Genomic DNA, 18,497 nt, shown 5'->3' with positions numbered 1-18,497 from the left:
TGACCGTGCATGTTCCTAAATCTTGACTAAATTTGCCGTCGAATGCTTCCGGTTTTGTCCAATTTCATCAATTTTTCAAAAAGTTATAAGGATTTGAATTTGGGCCAAATTTTGCCTATCTCAATCATTTTGCCTAACCCCTGTACATATCCCTGTTACCTAAATTATGATACCTCAAAACATTTGATATAGAAACTTGCAAGGAAAAGAAGAGCAGAAAAACTTCAAAGAGTGCATTTAATAATTCACGTTTATTTTGATTCCATGGCTAGACTTTGCAGCTAAGTTTTCATTATCAACCCATTGAATGCACACCCATGTACCTATCTTACGACGGATAAATCAGACTTTGTAGAGAAAATCTTGCGCCTAAAATAAGATCTTTATATTTCTAATTCGATGGATTACCGCTCGCATATTCTTCAGATTGTATGTTCTAAATGCATAGTACTGCTTTCGACAGTTTCTGTTTTCCAAAGATGTTCCACAAATAATCATGCAAACGTGAATTGGAAGTCTATTGTTTGGGAGATGTACAATGTTTAATCTATGCCTGGTTTTATTATTCGTTATTGGACTGGTGATTCGCTTTATTCATTCGAGATGCAACTCTGAAGTTCTTGGCAGTATTAACTCGGTTATGCAATTGATTTATCATCATCTTAAGCATATAAGTCATTGTAGTACAATAATTGATAAAATGATAAATTCAATCGGGATCAACATTTTAAAAGAAACATAAATGCGGTTAGAATAATGAATCATAATTCGTGGTTCAAAAAATCATTTCTCATGCTAAGGAAATTAACACATAAAAATCAGTACAGTTTTCTTATCCTACGTACAGTTTGTGATTCCATGTAGTTTGTTTAATATCAACGATTGGAAGTTGTTATACGTCAAAGTTATTCAGATTAGATTGCAAAGCTTGTTACAACCAGTATTGGAAGAGTGCTATATGTTGGGCTGACAAAGAAACATTTACAATGGAGCACAATCGTCACATTATTTTGAGGAATAAATTAAACAAGAAAATAATAACTTTGAGCTGAAAGATGCCAATGTTTTTAGTATTTTTAGAGAAAAGTTCACATGTTGTGTCTATATTTCTTACTTATATAGTTAAAACTTTGACATTCTCTGTAATAAGTTAATCGATTGTGGAAATGTCAATCCACATCTAAAATTAATCTAACTCCTTGAGTCATTACTCTCACTAAAGCTTTCACTTGAATCGTGCCGGCTAACAGTAGATTTAGGCTTGTATTCAGTTATAACTACCGTCACTGAGTTGACTGTCACCTCTCGAGTTTGCCCGCTTGATCGATCAATATTTTTCAACCTTGCTGGATATTTTGATCGCTTATTTTTGTTGCGTGATGATTTACTTCCCGGTGATTTTGAGTTTTGCGCTGGAGCACCGGATGCACCCGGGAATGCCTGTGTAGCCGCCTGTTGTGCCACCAGCGCTGAGTTGAGGCGAGGCTTACGGGTTGACGTGCCTGGAACCGAGTATACTGAAATTAATTAAAATGCATTCTATTCTTTTTCGCCAAAAAATATACATAAATATACACGTCTCCAAAGCAAAATTGATAAGAGTACCAAACATGAATAATCTTCGAAATATCACAATTAGTTCTTGTTGCCATGTTTTGCAACTCGAAAGATGATTGAAATAAATCGATTCAAAAATTGATACTCATGCCAATCTTTGATTTGACGAGATGAATTTCATTTACCTTTTCGTACGTCGCACATTAAGCACTTGAATGCTTCGGCTGTGTTTCTATATGTGCAGACACTGCAGTCCCAGAAATTTTCTTCCACAACTTTAGATTGACGTTTTGCGCGGCGTATCGGAGATTTATTTTTATCCATTGCTCGCAAACAATGTTCAAATAAATCCAATAACCAGTTTTTGATTAGTTTAGATGCACACGATCGATCATTTTAACAGTAAATCCGTGTTTTTTGTTGGTTTATTCTAAATTACATTCACTTTCAATGATGGCTGCAACAAATGTCACTTAGTACTTTTTCGTTTCTTCTTGCATTTGCAAGTACCCGGTCTAACTGATGGATGCAATCATGGTGCTAAGGTGTGGTCAAAATGCATTAATAGTAGTTACGTAGTCAGATGGCGAATCCTGCATGTACCTATGAAACGCAAATAAATAAAAGCAAAGTTTTTGTTCAATCGTGATATAGTACTAATTAACTATAATTAACGGAATATTAGTTCAGAATATTGAACACAATTGCAAAACAGAACTACTTCAGCTCTAGATATTATAAAATGGACTCGAATTAAAACCAAGAAATCTACCTTTCGTTGAAAACAAATACAAACACCATGTCAATTGAAAAGTGTTCTTACCTGACAAAGAGCGTCAACGCTTCATAGGCAAATTATTTTTCATTCTCTTTTGTCGTCGTCATAGCAGACAACTTCAGGCAACTGAATGCACGGAGAACGTAATGCTTTCAAAAATCATTTTAATAAATATACACCCAAATGTATGTGCGGCATATCGGTTTGTTATTCTTGTATATGACAGCGCAATGGGAACGGTATAAATTGGTATCAAAATTACAATAAATTTACAATAGAAATTACTGCTGCAGTACGATAAAACAAATGAATCATTTGTTTGAGAAACTGCATATATCCATCACAGAGAAACATACGTCTCACTTAGTACAATCAAAATCATCGTCACTAAAACAGTATCGCCCAATGCTAAATGTACTGGAAACCAGGTCGCGGTAGTGAGCAAACGCCAAACACAAGCAAAACCAATGCAAGCGCCATCGGTGGCCGATCGACCACCTTCAAGAAATTTGAACCCCTTTTGGTTTTAACGTCGTTCTAATAAGAAAGAGTTCAAACGTCATTTAGCAGGTGGTTTGGAAGAAAGAAAAATGGAACATCGTATAACGGAATGCAGAATCAACACATAGGTAGCAGTCAGAAATCAGTTTTACCACAGATAACAGATATTGTGGCTATGGTATTCGATACGTGTGTAAATATTCGCAACCGTTAATTCAAAGTATTCGACATTAGGAATACAATTGGCAATCGTTTGGAGATGGCGCGACGATCATTTCCGCAATCAGTTGAGTAGATGACAGTAGAGAGTCAATAAAGGATATTTTAGTTACAAGATGCAGATTATCGCTTCGGTTCCCTTTTCCCGGCTCCCGGTTCCCGGTTCTGCTGTCCGAAACATGTTCGACAATCTTTATCTCTCTCAATCTTTATCGACAATAAATATCTTTTGAACTAAAATATATATATAAATAATAATATAAAATATATATATAAATAATAAATAAATATCTTTTGAGTAATCGTATATCAGTTTAAAAGTTTACACAAGTTTTTCAATCAAATTTGTTCTTGCTTAAATATCTGTTATCTGTGCAGTAGCTTTTGCATAAAACCGTTCCGCATCATTGCTCATTCAGCTCAGATGAAAAGATCATCTTTGTTGCTGAATGGGTAAGGGAAATTAAGGAAATACTGAATCGTGGGTAATTTAATTTATCACGTAAAATAAGAACATCAATATCAATAAGCATTTCAACAACAACTGACTTCGCAACAACAACAGGCTTTTAGCTTAGGATCATTTCTGTAATGTCGGTGCATATATTATATTTAAATAGATTATGGGCTGCTTCACGAAACGATCCTTTACATAAGTGGAAATTCTCATAGTAATTTTCATATAAAATTAAAATGACATGTGCGTAGGCAGCCCTTACTTTGCACCGTTCAATGTGGAAAAACGATCCATAAAAAAATGAAAAACGATCCATAAATAACATCTGAATGTTCCATAAAACGCAACCATAAATCCATAAAATAGTTCGAAAGAATCCATAAAGAATATTTTTATGATCCATAAAAACTATAAATTGATCCATATCCATATCCATATTTCAAATTTGCGCAATTTATATCCTGATGATGATCCATAATTTCAGCCATATGATCCATAATTTTGGTCATTTGATCCATAATTTTGATAATGTGATCCATAATGCTTGGAAAGAAGGCCAATGAAACTATATTAATTGATCCACACATTTTATAAAATCTATTTATCAAAATTTATGGATCAAATGGCCAGAATTCTGGATCATATGACTAAAATTATGGATCATATTATTGAAATTATGGATCATCATCACGATAAAAAAATGCGCAAATTTTTAGTCTTATGGATCAAAATATAGTTTTTTTATGGATCATTTTCCAAAGATTTATGGATCATTTGGCATATTTTCATGGGAAAATAGCAAGAATTGTATTGTTTTTCTTGACCATGTTAATGGAACATATTTCCCAATTAATTGCTAAATTTTAGCTTAGTTATGGATCAAAAAATTATTCTTTATGGAATCTCATTAATTATGGATTTATGGTAGCATTTTAAGGAACATTTAGATGTTATTTATGGATCGTTTTCTAGTTTTTTATGGATCCGTCTTTATCGTTTATATGCAAAAGTATGTTTTGCCATGTGCGTATAAGGCAGATGCAGTATCCATATGACTACCAAGCCCGTTGAGCATGAGCATGAGCATGATTGACCGCCCACGGTTGCTACTCCGTTATTGCTAGGTCAGCTGTAATCATACAGAGAACCAACAGATGATGTTTTGGCCTAACATCATCTTCAATTTGTAAGAACTGGTGACCGAAATTTAAGCAGCAATACCGGCGCCGGCCGTGTCCGAATGAAGGTCAATTAGGAAATAGGTAGGAAATGTTGTCGTGATATTCGCTTTCCAGACGAGTCATCTGCACTTCCACGAGAAATCACTGGGATGTTGGATATATGGGGTAGGTAGTGTAGCAGGGTTCGTTTTGGTAAACGGTATGCCGGGTGTAGTGTGTAGTTTTATCAAGGTTCAAACAAAAACACAATCAAACGTGCACTAATTAATTGACTTGCCGACCACACAACGCAGAACCAAATATTTCGATGATCGCGCGATTGTTCTGCGTTCTAAAGAATACACGATCGTACGCGCACTAAGTTTCTGCTTGCTAATTAATTTACTCACTCGCACAACGCAGAACAAAATATTTCGATGGTCTCGTGATCGTTCTGAGTACTAAACGAAAATACGCGCACCAAATCTCTACTTGCTAATTAATTCACTCACCCGCACAACGCAGAACAAATATTTCGATGATCGCGCGATCGTTCTCCATACTAAAGAAAACACGATCGTACGCGCACTAAATTTTTACTTGCTAATTGATTTACTCGTCCGCACAACGCAGAACAAATAATTACGGCTATCACGCGATTGTTCTGAATACAATAGAAAACACGATCGCACGGGCACTACACAGAAAAAATAAAATACCTAAAAAATAGTTTAAACTCCTCCAAACTGAATACAAAGTTTGATTTTTAAACTCCGTTTTTTCCGTGGAAGCCAAATTTGGGTTATTCAACCGTAGTTCCGCGTGGTAAAGGAAACGATCGGATGTGCCCTCGTTCATCTACTATTCAAATGAAGCTTAAAAACTGTTGCATTCATTCGCCTATCATTTAAGAAAACATAATGTTATAAAATTGTACCCTTCAGGAAATAAAACAAAATGGCTGAAGTTGTAGAAAGAAGTATTATGTTTGTCATTTTCTACTTTTGTACTTTTCCCTAAATGATTTTTATGTGAACGAACACTCAACATTAATACAAATCTGTATCAAAACCTTGCAAAATTTATATAAAATACGAGTGTACAAATTTGAAAGATTTTGGCACAAATGCTACACTAAATTCACACAATTATGCTCAATAAGTTTTCGTGTAAGAAGCCTTCATTTTTTGGATTTTATGCCAAGAATTTATACAAAAATGCTAAATTTCTATTTTTGGGTGAAGCAGAAACAAATGACATTCTGATTCAATTAATGTTTATATAATTTAGTAGCACTTTTTTTCATCAAAAGCTATCAAAAGCATCGACACGCAAATATCATCGACCAATAGAGTGTAAACGTCATACACAAGCAAAATCGATAAAAGCATATGTTGAATGAGACGACAATTTTACTTAGCTGGGTTGCAAGATATATGGACTATTGCTGGGTGGGTCTAAAACTAAAAAGTTTGAGAAGCTCTGCCCTACTATCAAAGCCTAAGATAAATTTATTGTGAAAATTCAACAGTATTCTTTATAAAATCTGGAGTCGATTTGTGTAGCTTGTTGAAATTGACATAAGTAAAGCTACTTGGTTGAATGTGCGACTTGAACGTCTAAATAGATTTATACATTTAAATTGAGAGACGTTTAACTTGCCTTGGTAGCAGGCTATCAGTGGCTCAAGAATATGGCATTGTGGACATAAAAATAGCGGTTGAACAAAACTCATAAACAAAATAATCGGATAAATCAAATCAAATACCACAATTGGAAAGAGTCAGCTACATCCATCTAATTTATATGCTCGCGTATTTCTTAAGAAAAAAAAACACTATACTTTATATTATACACTAGGGTTCAGCCTAACCGCACCAAGCGGCTTTTTGACTGACTTGTGATATTCTGTTCGTGAAATTTATTCATTTCTATTCATTTCTTGTAGGATATCCTCAGTTATAGCTCGAGGGGATATCCAATGCGGTTTGTTATTAATTGAATCTGTTACATGAAAACTTGGAGAAAAAATGGTTAATTTTTCAAGGGCATATGGTGCGATTTGGCAGAACCCCGGCCATATGTCATGTTGTAGCTTTGAAACTCGTTATATCACCAGTCAGCAGTCACCATACATCAAAAAAGCATATTAGAAGACATATTGAGTAATAGAATATAAAGCAAAAACAGTGTTAACGTTCGTTAACAACATTTTGATGGAGCTCAGAATATATTTAACCAACTCCGTGCTGCTCTATTCGGAGCAGATTATTGAATAATATGGATGACGATAAAATAATAATGATGAAAGCGTACTCACTTTGAACCCAACTTTGGATTAACTTACTACTCCTTACGTGTCCCAATCGATTTCCATTTCCAAATGATTCGAAGAATTTAATTGTTACAACCTCGACCAAACCGTGAGTCTTTCGATTCTTTAAAACTAACATTATTGTATATGAATCATGAAAAATTCAGAAAAATATTTTAAGCTCTTTTTAGTGTCGAGTCAAGTACGAGACACTGAAGACGGCCTCACAGTTGACGTATGTTTCTGCGAAGATAACAAAACGTAGTGGAATTGAATGGAAAGTACTAAACTCGTCTTAGCCCGCATGAAAAATTGTATAAAAACATGCTTTCGGCTCCGTAACGCTTCACGGCAAATAAGCCTTCCAAATAAACGATTGATTAAGAATTCAATTCTTACAAAAATTTCTAGTCGATCAGTAGGAAAAAAATGAAAATCCATGTAAAAATAAATGAAATTGGACGGTCCACATGTGACTGGTTTTCCTGGTCGACTGGTCGACTTGTCACTTGTGAGGAAATATGCCTACGAAAAATAAAGGCAAATAAAACAAAAATATTTTGTGTTTCTTTTCATAATGTACGTTATGTGGAAGATATTGATTTGGAAAATGTATTGGAGGTAACCACTTTCCCTTCGATGGGACTCGAACCCATGACCCTACAGTACGTGTGGTATTAATTTTGCCTGATTGTGCGCTAGCATAATTAAAAATTGGTGCAGCGAGTGCCATATTCAAGATAACTAGAAATCATTTATACACAAGTGATACGTATTAATACAAGTTTTGAATAAACTCGTTAAAATTCCGTTTGAGACAAATAAAGATGTAACTTACTTTCCATTTAATCGAAGTGAAAACTGACTATGTTCGGTATTTATTGTAACAGAATTGTATGCAAGTGTGATATCTGCAATAAAGAAAGTTCATTTGTTTTATTTCATATAATTAATAATATTAACATTTGTATTACCGCTTAACTATTTGCACACACCAAGTAGCGTCAATCGGTTTTAGTTTAGTGTTCTTTGATTTACAATCGAGTATGAGTTCTGATTAGTGTCTCTCTGTATCTGGCGTTTTGTTTTTTTTTAGATCTACATGGAATAAATGTTCTGATCACATTTTTGTTACCATAACGACTCCATCAGTTCCCGATTCTGTGTGTTTTCTACCACAATTCGTTCTATTCTATACAGATTGATTTGTTTTTGTTCAGCGATACAATGTCCAATCCAATTGAATGCTACTCCATGTTCGGCCTGATACGATCATTTTAGCATTATTTTTCAAAGATAGTTAACTACTTATTCGATAATTACAGTTAGCGTTTCGCAGGTTTTGTTTGCTTTAATCTGATTTAATGCGTTTTTTTAGTTTTGTTTGTTGTGTATCTTATAATCGTGATTTTCGAGATATGTGAAAAAATGAAATGGTCTATATTTTACTTGCTTCACTACGAAAATAAATATGTTCCTAATAAATCCGTTCTATTCGAAATTATTTTACATTTCTGCTGAACCATCTGCTGTCAGTTAAATATGATTAATTTGTTCTCCCGAATAACACCATATATCCATGTGATTTCGTGTTGTTTTGAACATAGACTAGTAATACTTTGTTTGCTTCCACTAAATCCATACGAATTAATAAGTTCGATTTGGTTTTATGTTTAAGGTTCAATGTTGCTTCGATGAACTGAAATGATTGTGTTTTCAACGACAACAACTTTTGTTAATGTGATACTATTATATTTACTTTAGTAATGGTCCATCGTCCACGTGTTTTATTCAAAGAATTGAAATATAAAATTCTGATAAAGAGAATAAAGGTTGTCAGAATTGTTGATTGATTCTTAGTTGCTTGGAATTACGGATTTGGAATGTGTGTTCATGTGGAACATTTTCGAACATGTTTTGTCTAGTTCAAATGGTTCATTCATTTCATGATTTGTATCGTTCCGTTTGAGCAAAGTGTATCTGTTAGTCGTTCATTTCACATATTTGTGATATTCTAGTTCAATAATTTGCCGGTTTGAATGTTCAGAAGTGGTTTTTGTAACAAACTGGTTAAAATCTGTGTTTTTTGGTTTTTAGATTGTAATTTGCAATGTGATGATTCAAGGTTAAATTGCTTATACATGTGAGAGTGATCTCGCTGTTTTGCTTATTATAACCAAAAAATAGGCGGGAAACTATTACAACTTGAAAGCAGGCCAAATATATTAGTGCAAGAATTTTCGAATAATAACATTAGATTAATGAGCTACGGTCAAGGTCTTTGGCAGTGTTTAAATCATATTTATATTTTAACAAACGCATTTGAACAAGCAAAACATGAAATGCTATGCTATGTAGTTAGCTTTACTCCATTAATTAGTTTGTTTTAAACAATGTATTAAAATCCAAAATTCTGTCAGAGTAAACAAATTTCAAAATATTAAATGAAAAATAAAAGAAAACAATGTATTGAAAACATTGGAATGGTTATGAAAATGGTAACCGCTTGAAAAATTTCTAATTTGAACCAAAATAATGGATGAGGCAAAGTTTGATTAAAATTTATCTCAAAATGAGAAAATATTTTTCGTCGTTTTGCTTTAATATAATTAATAAGGCACTTTCAAAACACTAGATGCCAAATAAATATTTTAAAAATAATTATTAAATCACCATTGTAAATTTAACTAACTTCGGAAAGTTAAAAAGAATTAAAAGAACTCAAATTATATTGAGTAGATGGTTTACGAGATATTTTGACGACAAGCCTTTGGATGGTATTATTTGAAACATTTGAACACAGAAACGGATTCTAAGTGAATACATCAGCTTCCTGTCGAATAGCCGCGAAATCGGCTTCAATTAAGTGCATGACAGTTGTTGGACTTTTTTTAAGTTGCTCTTTAGAAGCAGTGCCAATATACAGACATCAGGTGTCCTATTGATTCATTATCGGTAAATCAATTAAACTTAAAAAAAATCAATGCTGCACCAACATTCAGGTATGCAGGCAGAAACAACCTAAATTACCGAGTTTTCTTCTGAATCAGCTGAATTTAATGGCGACAATTGTACATGTATCATTTTTACTGCCAACGAAATGCCCATTGTGATATATACCAGCAGCTCTGCTGTAATCTAGAAAAGTGACGTATGCGTTATTTCACAACATATATCCCTAGTAACATTTTGGTTTTATGCTGGTTTTATAACAATCTTGAAGAGTAAATAAAGAGTAAAGTAAATAAGAGTTATAAAACTCAAAATGTTACTTGGGATGTTTTCCATTTTTCTGTTAAAGAGTACTATGAGTACCACTCGTTTACACCGTTTTTGGAAATTGGCATATACGTCACTTTGCCAGATTACGGCATAGCTTATCTCCAGATTTTCTCATCAAAAATCACTTTTTCATTATTCGTTAATGAAATAATTGCAAATGGAAGTAGTTTATGTAAAACCTTAAAATTGAAGAAATTGGTTTATGTACCACTTTTCTGGCAACGGTTTATTGATTCAAATCTATGAACGTCATTATAAGATTGTACGGTTAACATTCTACGTCACTATAAACATAAGAGTCAATCATGTTTTAACAATGAAACAAAAATTGTCTTTTGACCAAATTTTTCGACAATGTAAATTATTTTGAACATAGAGCACAGATTTTTATATCAAGCCGTATCTTCTTCAATAATGGTGATAATAAAACTCCCATAGCTTTTTTTTTAGTTTTACCAGAATGAACTGGCTTGCCATTATTTTTCGCACTATTTTACTCAAAAAATTAAAAAATTGGGAATTCATAAAGCAAAAAAACTCATCCGCAGAGCTTGCTTAATGTGAAAACAATGATTCGGTTACATTTTGATTTGGTCTTTTAATATGGAAAAGGTCCTGTTTTTCACCTTTATATGAGTCATGACAATTGCCAATACTGCTTGTAAAAGATTTAAATACTTTAATCTCGTTTTGTAGTCTTGGATGCCTCGAATTCAATTTTGATTCTATAACGAGGCAAACGCTCTAAAGGCTAGTGGTTCAGCCTCACTCGCTGAATGTTTTTGCTAAAATACCAGGTTTTAGGAATAGCTAGAAATGGAATTAAACTCCATATGTTTTTCATTTCATTGTCATTCCTATATTTACAGAAGAAATGCAATACATTGCACAAGAATGGTGGTAACGCATTTTGTCAAGTAAGTAGGGGAACTGTTTCTTTTTCCATCTCACTGAACATATATCCATCTCATCACAAAACAGAGAATAATATATGTTGCTTTTTGTTAACATGCTATAAAAAAACGGCTATAAAAAACACAAAAATAAAAAAATCAAACAAATCAAATTCCTTTTCATTGCTTTGTTTTTGATGAGATGGAAATGGGAGCTATGAGATGAAGTGGCGAACCGTTCCCTTATCTTTCAGCTCTCTGAATTTTATTGAAAGAGTATAAACTATATTTGGACAAAGTTGACCTGGTATGCCATTATAAGCATGCTCATAACATGTTATTCAATAGCTTGATAGCTTAACCGCAGATTCGAATTGGTTTTCTAGAGCATGTTATCTAGGCGACTTAGCCCAATTTGAAAAAAAAATAATCGAATGTTTCAATAGGTAATGGTATACTGTCAACATTATTATGAATTCGCACTCACCTTTAAAAAACGAACAGTAAGTCATAAGAATACATGTCTAGTCATTTGAATTGCAAATTAAGAAATCTTGTCAAAATAATAATCTGCCAGTCTTGATCCAAATACTTGGAGATGTATAGGCTTGTATGTTGGGTAGGATAATTTATTACATCCTTAGACGAAACTTAATATTTTTGAAAGTTCATTTTACAGAGTGTATGAAAGCTGACTGATCATCAACGCCAAGAAATAGCGTAGCAAATTTACAAATATGTTTCAGCATAATTACAAACACCAAACTTTTTTGTTTTCTGAAGTTGAATAGGCACGATAATGGAACAAGTTTGTAATTTGAATCGCTTTAACCAACTGCATTTTATCACTAAATTCATAATCAACGACTAAATGTAATAAAACGCTTGGGATTGTTACTGAATAAATACAAGTATAGAATAATAAATCACATCATGTATGTCAGAATCTGAATTTGAATAACATCATTAAGGAGTTTTTTTTTATCAAAAGTTGGAATTGTTTGTGACCTACAAACTGAAAATGGTGTACTTTAATGATCCAATTCTGATCAAGTGATTTGACCGCACAGACTGCTATTGAACCAGGTTTGACGTCGTTCAACATAACGAATTTTAAAACTCCCTCTTGATATAACGGTAGATTGAACTGAATATAATCGATGGGCAGTATTGTGTACGCCGAATTGAACAGCGTATTGTTGAGAAATAAAACACATCCCAACTTATCGAACTGGTGAAGAACTCGTGGTTTGATTCCTAATTCTGATGCTTATGTGCACTTAAGGCGGAAAAGCTACCGCATGCCAAGTTCACTTCATTTCTATATATCGTCTGTACTAGAAACATCGTCGTTAAGTTACGTTTGGTCGATCTAGATTATCATCTGTTCCTTCGTCGCGAAGGTAATTTGCTTCACCTGTATTTTCACACAATACAGACTAATGTTAAGAAGCTGGACACAGGTAGTAAGTCTTATCCAATAATTTCTCAGTTATGTATATATACTTCTTTTATATATATTTTTTTTCCGTAATTAGGTACTGAAAATAGTTTTCGTAGATGATAAACCGTAGGTGATTGAGAATGAAAGAAAGTTCCATTTGCAATACTTTGTGCTTTCTTTATTGCTGATAACAGTTGGTGAATAAATATGACTAACATTGTAAATCTGTTTAAACCGATACCTGCCATTCGAAAAAAAATCTGTACATTTGGGCAAATTAAACTATTTTTTAATTCAGTAATAACAAGAATATCAACAAAAATGGTCTATTCAACGATATATTAGTAAACTTTCTTCGCACTATCATCATAAGTTTTGATAATTTGTGTTTTGTATATGGGTATTTGCTTTATTACCGTCTGTCCATGCAAGCTGCGCATGAAAACATTATGATAATAATATCGATGTTATATCTGATTTTATTTCCGATAATCAAGATATCAAGATGAATGGTCCATCTACCGTCACCACATTATGCACGTTAGACAAGCAATACACGTAGGAGCTTTGATTTGTATTTCTTTCCATATTTAGTTTGTGTCACTTTTGCTGGTTGGTAACCTTGAAATGATAGACGAAATGTACTCGAGGTTGAGAAAGTTGCTTTATTGTATATTGTCCACATATAGAAATGTAAAGAGAGTTTTTCCTTATTACGAACTTTTGGTGTAGTGGATTGGATTTAGTTGAGTGCAATTTTCAAGCAGAGCGCGTGCATCATTAGTTCAAATATAAATTAAAAATATGGCTATTCGAACTCTATTCTTAGAATCTGAGTCACTTCATTATGAGCAGTTCTCGAGTAAATTAGTTGTTGATATGTAGCTGGTTATGACCATAAATAAGCAAAAATTATTATTTTTTTCAATTTAAATTTGACTTTTGCTAGAGTTTACCGAATCCTACTCAACATTCATTTTCAGAGAAAGTTCTTCTTTTTCTACTCAATTCAGAATTTCCAAGTAAATCATGTCTCATACATCTGATGATATTCCAGACGCGCAGTATACTGTTATTGCTGTTCAAGATGGCCGCTTCGACCATATATTGTATAATAGCCCTATGCTTAGTGTATCAAATGCACAACGTATTACTACACAGTGTTCGAAATATTCATAAGGATTGATCAATTTCTTTCCGAAAATTATTCATATTGAATGTATCAGGTTGAACATTTTTAAATACATTTTTAAAATATTTTAGTGATTTTTAATGACAAGTAGGCTATGGAATACAAATAATGAAAGTTTGAAATTCTGTTTCAAATATGGATTTGGAACAAAATAGAAAAAGATAATTGATTCTCCATCAGTTTGGTTTCGTTTTGCAAATAAACAAAATAGTTTGTTTTTAAGAAAGGTGCCGGAATTGATTCCTTCAAAATAAAACTATTGAAAAACATTTGAATCTTTTGATTCATACGTGTTTCAAAACTATAAAAAATAAAATTATGCGGAGTAATCAAGGGTATGATACTTTTGAGATTTTCAATCTCAACTGTTTTCAAAATGGATTTAGTAGGTACGGCCAACTGGGGAAATGCGTGTTTCAGATTCAAATTCGAAATGAACGCGCCCATATAGTTTGAATTACTTCTGACTTAATAAAATATTTGTTTATTGGTCATTGAGCCAATGACGCGAATAGAAATCTCCAATAGAAAAAGTCTTCATTCGTTAGTAAAACAACAAACAACAACCGATGTTCAAGGAAGATTGCAGTAAGAAAAACTTCTGGGGGTTTAGTATTTTTTACATGTTTTATGTTTTTTAATTCTGACTTTGGAGTGCAGACCAAAATTCTTGTGAGCATTTGTAGCCCAGTAACATTTTAAGTTTTATAACGCTCTTGAAAAGCATAATTTACTCTACAAAACAAAAATGATTTAATTGTTACAAATCTCTTGAATGTCTTATAAACAATCACACTTCTCGACTCCCCCTTTTTTCCATCAGCATTACGTACTTTGCGGACGACTCCTAAGACTTGAAGATACTTGAAGCTTCTATACAAAAACGAAATAGAATGAAAGGATAGCAGGCATTGAACACCGATGCTAAATTTTAATCTTTGTAATTTATTTGGATGATTTTACCACTTTACCACATTTAATGTGGCTGTTTTTGAAAGGGATTGATGTTTTAATGATTTATATGGTGTAAATATTTAGGAACTGCAAATGTAGAAGTGATCCAGATTCAGTAAAAATAGACGTATCTAGATAAAAATCATGTGTTCAAGACGAAGATTTACAGACTTTAGCAAGATATTCAAACAATTCAATTAATAACATCGAGTTCAGTGTGTATGATCGCGATTATATCGAGTAAAATACAATACTGTTTGTTTACTATTTGGTATTATTAGAAAGCACCTATTACTGCCAGTAACGTGTTTCATACGCTTATCGTTCAGAAAACAACAACCGGTGGGATGCTTCCTACATGCCACCAAATTACGAGTATTCCTTATTTCACGGTGTTTTCTAGATTATTGTCTATACTCTTTATTCTAACGCTCTCTCTAGAAAATTCGACTAATTTTCCGATGAGAACTTTTTCTATCTTTTCCACCAGCAGTGCAGCTCCAAAAAAAAATGGCGAGTGTTAGTCAATTGAACCTAGCCTTTAATTGAAGAAACGTAATCTGCTGTAGAAAATGGTGCGCCCTATTCAAATCAATGTAACACACAGCCCAATGCGTATATGAAATGAGATTCTTTCAAGGTTTTCAACGTAACTATATAAATTTGATCGAATGTTTGCAATGAAGAATAATTGGTTCACGTACCGTCGTATCTATGTGGATAATTTTCGAGATCGTGGACAAACTGTTCATTTCTAACGGGCCATTTTATTCTGGTATCATGCAAAAATAGAGAAAATATGCACGTTACCTTCATGTATACTTTTTACAATAAATATCTATTTAACAGTATATAATTCAATGACTATCTCGAATTCTCATGCGCTGGATAAAGTAGTTCGAGTGTAGCGATACTGACTAGGTAAATATCACTTTTCCGTAGTTTATCTTACTCTTTTACTTAGTTTTATTAATATGGCAGCATGGTTTGTATTAGTTTGTATCTTTCAACAATTCTTCCGCTAGATCGATACGTTCTTACAATTTTTACACATGATATATTGCTTATGAACAAGATGTTGATCTGTCTTATTAACGATTCTTACGGTGAGAAAAAAACCGAGTACTCGGATGCGAATCCACCGGAACAACACGTGTTCATAGGTAAATATGCCAAGAATTCAAGATAATCATAAAAAATGGGGACTATACTCAAGGAATTTTAAACAAGTAACTAGTTGGATGACTACACAACGCCGTATCTGGTGCTCTGCAGTGTGAACAAATCGTTGGAATACCGGCGATGTATTGCTTAGAAGAAGCTCTTCAGGAAACCGGCTGGTCCAGCATCTTGCGGCTGTGATTGTGCTGTCTTCAATTTTGCTTGAGCGTTTTTTAGAGCTCTGGAAATGAAAAAAAAATAGAAGTACACAAATAGTAATAGCTGTCTTCTGCATAATACTAACTGCTGCAGATCCATTATGGTCTTCTCTTTTTGGTTTTGCTCTTCCTGCGTCATCTGTACCAGTTGCAGTAAACGTTCTGTTTCGGCCGCTGATCGCTGGGCTGCTTCTTTGGAATCGTTCAATTCTTTGGTGATCCTGTGGACAACATAATATGGTAAGGGAACCAATAGGATACATTGAACTGCTGGTATGCTTACTTGTCCAACTGTTGTTGTGTTTCTGTTAACTGTTTGTTCAATTCACCTGCCGCTGCTGCTGTACCGCCAGCCTGCAGAGAAAATAGAAGTTTTAATGGTATTTTAAATAATGCTTCTGTTCAATTATTACTCTACTCATTATTGCCGCACGCAAAAAAAAGCGTTCCCGAATTCGTGAACCAGCAAAAATACACCGTGATTTAATTCATGGATTCGGGAACACCAGTCACGTTTTCCAGAACGTTCCAGAAAACGTGACTGTGTTCCCGAATCCGTGGCTGTTGTTCACGAAAAAATACACCGTGAACTTGTTAGTTCACGAAATCTCTTTGTAGATTCCGGCATCTTTCGAAAAGCAGATATACGGGATCTTTCGATCTTTCAATAGAGCATCCCTGATGCTTACAATCTGGCCTCGTAGCCTCGTGTAAGAGGGCATTCACACAACATGTGCTCGCCAACTTTTTCATAAAGACAGGTTTCGTTAAAACTAGAAGATATTTTGTTACAAATTTTTGATATTTTAACTTCTAATGGGTCATGTTTTATAGCAACATGTGCTATAAATAATTACTGTAACAGAATAACAAGTTCTGTGATGGCTGACAAAATTTCCTTCAGTGATGTCAAAACCTACATCCCAGTTGGCGATTGTTGTAATGCTGTCACTGTCGCTTGTAGTGTTCTTCTTGCCCTCCTGTGGTGCCCTCCTGTGTGACGATCATGAGGATATCATCAGCATGTTGTAAAATGAATACGCTTTTGGAAGTACCAGGAAGATGTGGCTAATCGCCATAAGGAATAGCGTAACAGAAATTACTGATCCCTCCTACTACTTCATACGCGTTTCCCACCAGTATCTGACACGTTCATCCATCTAAGAAATTCCGCATAAATGCCAGCATGTTTCCGGTGATAATCTATTTCTCAAAGTTTGTTTGGCTTTATTTGAGAGGTTTTCAGCCCTATGCTGGCTCACCTTTTTTAAAGAAAAATTTATATCTACATTTCATTTCACATTTGATTTTGAATACGGCCCGGAGGGGTGCCTAGGCAATATTTATACAAATCAAGGATTCGAAATAAATTTGAAATTTTTTAAATGATATAGTTGTCTTGTTAAATTTGTGGTAAATTTGTGATCCATTGTTCCAAGAATTTTCAGGGTATATTGCTGGGTCGTTCGTCATTATGTAATGTTGAAATTGTGTTCCGTGTTTTGAAGAGTCGTCAGGGTCATTCCGTGCCGAGAGTTCGAACGAGCCAGACGTGTGTGCTGTGTCTCATCGCGGATTGTGTTCGGTAGTGAAAAGGCTATTGTGTGGTGCTCCTACCTACGGATCCAAGGCGATCGCTGTCGGTGAGTGAAGTAGCTGCTTCTGGCGACGCCAGTGAAGCAGGCTATTGTTACTGCTGCTACCTACAGCAGCAGGGGCAGATAAGTGGCAAAACTTTTTATTGTTCTCCCTTCTGTTTTATACAGAGTGGGACTGCTTAGAATTAATCAAATTAGTTTTTTAAAGTTTTTTTCTTCTAATTTGCTATTAGTTTTAAGTTAGTATAAGCAAAATTATCCTTCCACCTTGCGGGGTGAGAATGGAGGCGGAGACTGGAGAAGGCAATGTGCCTGCTAAAGATGGAGGGCGCACTCGATTGTACCATGCGGCTTCGCCTGGGCCTTGGGTTGTTTACTTTCGGCAGAAAGTAAAAAGCCTAGATTTTCTCGGCATTAAACGAGATTTGACGCGTCGTTTTCCGAAGCTTGATTTTAGCCAGATCAACAGGAACAAACTTCGCATCACCGCACCTACATACCAGGTGGCGAATGAAATTGCTGGCGACAGGGCGTACAATGTTGAATATATGGTTTATGTCCCCTCGCGGGAGGTCGAAATTGAAGGTGTGATAAACGCAGCGAGCCTGACTTGCAAGGATGTGCTTGCGGGAAAAGGCCGCCTAAAGAATGCAATGGAGTCTATCGTGGATATTCTGGACTGCAAGGAATTGCATTCAGCAGCCACGGTAGATGGAAAGAAGGTATATTCCAAGTCAGGTTCGCTTCGGGTGACGTTCGCCGGTTCGAT

At 34.4% G+C, this 18,497-nt stretch overlaps 2 protein-coding genes across 7 annotated transcripts in view; both read right to left on the bottom strand.

Moving 5' to 3' along the window:
* Positions 1-232: 232 nt before the first annotated feature.
* Positions 233-2,329, bottom strand: LOC134216003 (YY1-associated factor 2). 2 transcript variants are annotated; one of them, XM_062695048.1, is made up of 2 exons: positions 1,743-2,329; positions 233-1,502 (listed from the first exon to the last, which is right to left on the bottom strand). In XM_062695048.1, exons 1-2 carry the CDS (start codon positions 1,879-1,881, stop codon positions 1,192-1,194), a joined length of 450 nt encoding a protein of 149 aa, XP_062551032.1. In that variant the 5' UTR covers positions 1,882-2,329; the 3' UTR covers positions 233-1,191. The 2 variants fall into 2 exon arrangements, 1 of the variants encoding a protein (XP_062551032.1); XR_009980425.1 differs by having other exon boundaries at positions 1,360-1,517; positions 1,743-1,885.
* A 5,587-nt stretch (positions 2,330-7,916) lies between these two features.
* LOC134211868 (trichohyalin) overlaps positions 7,917-18,497 on the bottom strand; it is a 122,508-nt gene continuing 111,927 nt past the window's right edge. For all 5 annotated transcript variants that reach the window (XM_062689220.1, XM_062689221.1, XM_062689222.1 and 2 more), the window contains 3 exons: positions 16,414-16,484; positions 16,217-16,351; positions 7,917-16,153 (listed from right to left, as the gene is read on the bottom strand). In XM_062689220.1, coding sequence (XP_062545204.1) covers positions 16,063-16,153; positions 16,217-16,351; positions 16,414-16,484 — 297 coding nt within the window. In that variant the 3' untranslated portion in view covers positions 7,917-16,062. The remainder of the gene's footprint in view (positions 16,154-16,216; positions 16,352-16,413; positions 16,485-18,497) is intronic.

The sequence above is a fragment of the Armigeres subalbatus genome, chromosome 2, assembly GCF_024139115.2.
Source record: "Armigeres subalbatus isolate Guangzhou_Male chromosome 2, GZ_Asu_2, whole genome shotgun sequence".
NCBI lineage: Eukaryota > Metazoa > Arthropoda > Insecta > Diptera > Culicidae > Armigeres > Armigeres subalbatus.
This window is presented reverse-complemented; position numbering and strand designations above follow the sequence as displayed.